At 44.9% G+C, this 6,000-nt stretch overlaps 1 protein-coding gene across 3 annotated transcripts in view; it reads right to left on the bottom strand.

The window, feature by feature from the left end:
- Positions 1 to 651: 651 nt before the first annotated feature.
- Positions 652 to 6,000, bottom strand: part of pdzrn3b (PDZ domain containing RING finger 3b) — a 101,230-nt gene continuing 95,881 nt past the window's right edge. For all 3 annotated transcript variants that reach the window (XM_031748473.2, XM_031748474.2, XM_031748475.2), the window contains 6 exons: positions 5,675 to 5,759; positions 4,064 to 4,162; positions 3,911 to 3,973; positions 3,711 to 3,812; positions 3,391 to 3,507; positions 652 to 3,041 (listed from right to left, as the gene is read on the bottom strand). In XM_031748473.2, the coding sequence (XP_031604333.1) occupies positions 1,527 to 3,041; positions 3,391 to 3,507; positions 3,711 to 3,812; positions 3,911 to 3,973; positions 4,064 to 4,162; positions 5,675 to 5,759 (1,981 nt within the window). In that variant the 3' untranslated portion in view covers positions 652 to 1,526. The remainder of the gene's footprint in view (positions 3,042 to 3,390; positions 3,508 to 3,710; positions 3,813 to 3,910; positions 3,974 to 4,063; positions 4,163 to 5,674; positions 5,760 to 6,000) is intronic.

Here is a 6,000-nt window from a genome sequence, read left to right as displayed (position 1 = left end):
GAGTTATCGTATTCACAAATTTTGATGTCCACACCAGCAACCTGTTCACCTGTGTGGTGGGGTAACGATAATACCCCATCAGCTGAGGAGTAAAAACCTCAAAAACTAAATAATAAATGGGTTTAAATCTGGGACTCTCGGCCATTTGACCTTAGAACTGAAGAAGCTTCTCGGATGAGAGGTGAAACGTCTTCAAGCAACTTAAAGAAGTCCAGACGCTTTTCTTTGCAAACTCCTTTGACTACGATGACCTGGATGACTGAGAACCTTCACAGACAATAAATGAATAAAACAAAACATTTCTTGTCAGAGTGTTTTTGCTGTATGTTATTAATTAGTGGACCTTTTAATAAAGAATATCACCAAAACAAAAATTAATACAACTACGTGTACTACTGCTTCCACAAAGGGAGTAGCACGTACTGTTGTGTGGAAATGTCCCGTTTTCTTTCATGTCTTTGAACAAAAACACTTTTTCTGTGGGGCATTTTTAGACTTGGTTCAAATACCTTCATCGACATGAATATTTTGACCGGAGTCTTGCACCATCTACTTTTATCCAGCCTCCCTTTAATGAGTAAAAATACTTAAATGCTAAAATGCCAGAAGGAAATAAACAACATCTCTTATAAATGACAAAATTCCCACAAGTTTTCAAAGCTCGTCATATATAAAACAATAATTTATTATTTCTCTCATTTTACAAGACATCAAATTGGGTGGTTAACTAAAGATTTGCTTAAGCTGTTATTCTGACCAATACATGAAACCCTACCAAAGCAACTACAGTGTGTGCTTGAACAAACAGACATTTCAGTTTGAGCAACGTGAGAAATGTCTTTCTCTAAATATACGTACATATATGGTGATATCACGCTATGATGTTCTCTACATTATGTAACAGATGGTACATCGCTGGTGGCTTTAAACTTTGGGAGATCAGCACCATTCAAGGGAAAGCAAAACAACAAAGTGAATTTGATACAAAAGTTGGATTTTTTTTTTAATTTACAAAAAGTCCTTTTGAAAAGGTTAAGTGTTTCACCTCGCAGGAAAATAGCATTGTTTTGGTAAAAGCATTACGTACACATTACAGCAAAAATACTGAAAAGATATATAGTACGAACAAAATAATGTAAAATAGTGTAAATGCTGGCTTTTTAATGTATGGCACACTGTCTTTACACACTTTCAAAACCTTCCAAAAAGTCAAATATTGTATTTGTGTTTCAAAAAAAAATCTTCAAAAAAAATCAGGCACAAAGGTAGAAAAGATTATTGAATTATGCTTCCAAAATCTTCCTCATACACGGTCTCCTAATCCGACTCACTCGAGGTCCAACCATTGTTTTAGGAGCCCTCTTGTCACTGCAGTGGGGAAAATGTTCACACAGAAAAGGTGTTTATTTCCTATTTACACGTGTTGCCACCTTGAACGAGGCAGGAATCTGTACCCCAGCTGTTAGTGTCCTATGTACAGACCATTACACTCAAGTCCCTTCTCCTCTTGCAGGCCTGAACAGGACTTAGACCGTAGTCACAGACAGGAGGGAGTTGTACACCCTCGTGCCATCTGGTGACTTGGTACCATGGGTGAGAAGTTCCTGAATGGTCATCCAGTTGTCAAATATTTTCTTATTCCTCTTTTTCATCATCTTTTTGTGGCTGAGTTCGATGATGTTCGGCTCCTTTTTGTCCTCCAGGGTGGCCTGCTCCTTCAGACAGTCGGCTCGGCTCTGCTTCATGAACTCGCGGCGCTGCCTCTGCTCCTTGGCACGCACCGCGTGCTGCTTCCTCTCCTCCTTGCTCCAGTAGCGGCCCATCTTCAGCTCGCTTATGGCGTCGTCATCTGTGGTCATTCCACTGCGCTCCTCGTGAATCCGGAGGGCGCGCTCCCTCAGCAGCTTGTCCCGGATGGGCCGCTTGGTGATGTAACGTGTGCCGTCGCTGCGGATCTTCACCTTCCACTCCATCTTAGGCTCCAGGTCGCTGGGGGTAATGGGATCCCGACACATGCTGACCAGGCTCATCTGGCTCTGAGCGTACTCTACGGCTGACTTCTGCTGGATCAGCTGCATGTAGCTCTGGTAGTGCTGGGCATGGGCGGGGATGTGAGCGTGCTTGTAAGGTGAGTGTGGCTGAGAGAAGCCTCGCCCGCTCTTACTGGACTCTCCGGGCTTTCTCTCTTTGCCCTCTGCCTGCAGCGCTCCGTCCAGATCCTTGGATGAGCTTCTGCTCCGGCTCGGGCTGCAAGCTTCCTGCACAGGAGACAGGAGGGGCTTCAGCATCCTGCTGCCGGAGCTGCTGGAGCCCGACGGCCCAGCTTGGTTTTCTGCTACTCTACGGAGTGAATTATCTGGAGACAGTTCCAGAGTCAGAGGGGTGCTGCGGCAGCTCTCACCAGTGTTGTAGGCACTGGAGCTGTCCTTGTCAGACTTCTCTGGCAGCTCCGTGATGTCTGACAGCTCGTGGCGGCGAGCATCTATGCTAGTGTTATAGTTGCGGAAGCCGCTGTTGTGCAGCATCCAGGATTCACGGCACTGCTCCCTCAGCTGCTGCATCTTGTGGGCGCGGACGATGTTCAGGCACTCCAGCTCTATGTTGCGCAGCTCTTCATTGAGCATCTCCAGCTCCTTGTCCACACCCTCCTGGTCCTGACCCACCGCTCCACCGCCCTGCCCATAGAGGCCCTGGGCTCCACTGCTCCTCATCTGGCACTTGAGCTCCAGGAGTTCCCTGAAGCGCTCGCACTCGTCAACCGGAATGCCCAGGAAGTCAGCGTCGGCGTAGTCGACTGACATGAACGACTCGCTGCTGAAGGGCAGGTCGGTGCTACCAAGCGTGTCCTGGCTGTAGGTCAGCTTTCTGCAGCTGCCCAGCGTGTTGGAGGCCGTGGTCTGGTCGTCGCCGAGGTTCTCCTGCTCAGAGCTCTCGTCATTTCGTGTGCTCTCGTCCGTGCGGCCGACGCCGCTGTCTTTCTCGTGATGGTTAGAGAGCAGCGTGGCTGTATCTGTGGTGCCCCCATCCTCCTCGTGCTTCTTCTAAACAAAACAAGCAAACAGACCGGACAGGAGGAAGAAATAAGCGTAACTGTTTCACAACTGTTTTTCACATTTGGATATGTGCAAAACTGTTAATATCACATCTGCTTTGATTATGAGCATTTATTGCATCACAAATGGACGTATAACAAAGGCTGTGTCGCTGAGCCTGAGGTTCTCCATAACAAAGACAGTTTCTGTTAATGGAAAAAAACAGTTGGAAACCGCGGAGCATCTGTTCACCTCGCCAGAACGGGCTCGGCCGACATAATCTATTGATGGACATATGTGTTAGTGGAGATTGATTGTGCGTGCTCACGCTCTTCACGCTGCGCACATGTGCGCGTACCTGCTGCAGCATGCTGGCAGTGAACTGCATGGCCTGATGGTGCTGCTGCTCCAGCATATCCATGTGGAGGTCATCCAGGAAGTCGTTCCTGTCATCATCCATCCAGCCCTCATCCAGCTGAGACGCGGCGGAGAGAAGAGACGCCTCATTAGATGCAAAGTTTTACACACACACACACACACACACAAAAAAAGACCATCTGCTATCCAAAGTCCAAGTGCTGTTTTCAAGTTTGAGAAAAATCAATTTGATGTGAAATCACATTTGGTTCCAAACTAAAACCTTTATTGAGTTGACACCAGTAACAGTTTGTAAAATACCTGGATCTCTGGCCTGGCCACCAGCAGGGAGATGTTCTGGTTGCTCTCACTGGTTAGCAGTGCCACAGCATCCTCTCGATTTTGGATCTCAACACCGTTGATCTTATTGAGACAAAGAACCATTTAAATAAAAAAAGCTGTTTTTGTTCACTGTCATGATGTAAGATCACAGAAACATGCACACACACACAAAATCATACCTGTATGATTTTGTCACCTTCTCTAATTCTGCCATCTTTTGCTGCAATGCTGTTTGGATCAATCTAAAGAGAGCACACGTTACATTTGTGAGTTAAAGTGAGCGTTATTGACACCGACAGGCAAATAAATTGTTGTTCGCCTGCGACACATACCTCACTAATGTAGATCCCAGCTTCATCCTCATCGTCAGTCCTGTAACAAATAGTCAGGCCGAGCTTGTCTTGAATGTTGTCTCTGTACAAATCCACCTCCTGGAAGGACACATGCACAAATGAATAACCTACATAGCTGGAATTATTTTGGCCCATAGAGCAGAGGAACACTGTATTTATATGTCCGTGTCCCAGGACTATCTAAATGGGATCAAAACTGGGACACCAGAGAAGGAGTGATCCATCAATCTCTTTAATGAATCTTTCAGCTGGAGGCAGAGAGGCCACAGGCTCCTGACAAAGCCCTCTGACAGAATGAGAGATGATGCAGTGGACTGCAGATGCGGAGAGTACCATTTTTCACTTGTCAACACGTGTAATCTCACAGATACAGATAAAGATATGAGCAGCGCTCGTTTTTGGGGGCAGAGGGCAGATTCTGAAAGGGGTTAGCACTCTAAAAAACTCTCAGCTGAAAAATGGAGACCATCTTTGAGGAAGAACCTCTGGAAAACACCTTTTTTTTGGCAAGAATTATTCTTATTCTTTAAATATGACGCTATAGTGAGGTACGGTAAGCAGGGGTGATACTCATGAATGGCTGAAACCGACACTAGAAGTTTAGATTGTTGCTTCTAGCTGTTTGCAGCAGTCTTTCTTCTGGATTTATTAAATACCTGCAGCTTCTGCAGAGGTTTCTTCCTGTTAAAAGGGAGTTTTTCGTTCCTACTGTTGCCAAGTGCTTGCTCATAGTGGGTTGTATGACTGTTAGGGTCTTCATCTTACAATACAAAGTGCCTCGAGGTGACTGTTGCTGTGATTTAGTGCTAAATAAAATTGAACTGAATCACAGGAATACCTATAGGATTCATATATTTGGATTATATTATACAGGATTCATAACACTGACTGTGTGAATCTATTATTTTAACTAGCAAAAAAACAACTAAAGAAAAAAATAAATATGATTTGGGAAGAAAAGTAAAGCAAACAAAAAAGTTTTTGTTATTAATATAAACAAATTAGCGGTCAACCTGTCGGACTTGATGTAATCGCTAATTTACTGTTGTGTGAATTTAAACATTATGAAGCAGAGTCATTCTTCAAGAGCACCTCCACAGACATTATTAATATCAGGCAGGCGGTCCCTGAGGTTTAATAAGAGGGGGAGTGAGGGTTGGCAGAGGTCAATGAAGGTGCACGACAGAGGTTTGATCGTGGCCTCTTCCAGCCTCTGTTAGCATCGTCAGATTCATCACCGCAGCCCTATTATCTTGTGCCATCTAATTATCCACTGGGCCTCATCTCCACTGCGTAGGAGCAGAGGAAGACTTATTAGGCTCTGTCACTAATAAGTAATGATGTCACCATTGTGCATCTGCTGGAACAAACCAGCAACTCGATTCCTGTCTGGCATGCATCTCGGTGTCTCCACATAGGGAGACTGCTCCATCAATAACTGCAATATATCAGGGCTTGGGGTCGCTAACAAGGCCATTGGAGCGGAGACGCCGAGACGACCTAAGGCCTGCTTATGGAGCAATAATGCACTTCTGTCCAAAAGTAGATCTTCATTGAGTGGATGACTAAGAACGGAGATGGTGTTTTTACCTCATATTCCAGCTCCTCCCGCTCTATGTCCTGCTGTATACCCTCAAGGAAATCAGGGTCAAAGTACATGTGCCCAGGAGGATGCCTGAGAAAAGAAAAAAAGAGAATAGGATAAATTGGAAAAGAGTGGAAGTCAAATTGAACACTCACATTAGGAAAGGAAACAAGACGTAGTGACGCGTTTGTCAATCTGGATTTAATTTTGCCCCAGAATTGGAAAATTAAATGGAGAAGTAGTGGGATAGTAATAAGAATTCAATGAAGAAATCACTCTTGAATCAGATTTATTGAAACTGCAGCCTGAAGCTAATCACAAATTAACACGC

This window comes from Oreochromis aureus, linkage group 5 (genome assembly GCF_013358895.1).
Source record: "Oreochromis aureus strain Israel breed Guangdong linkage group 5, ZZ_aureus, whole genome shotgun sequence".
In the NCBI taxonomy this organism is placed as follows: domain Eukaryota; kingdom Metazoa; phylum Chordata; class Actinopteri; order Cichliformes; family Cichlidae; genus Oreochromis; species Oreochromis aureus.
Note: the sequence above shows the minus strand (reverse complement) of the source record. Positions and strands in the feature narration are given on the sequence as shown.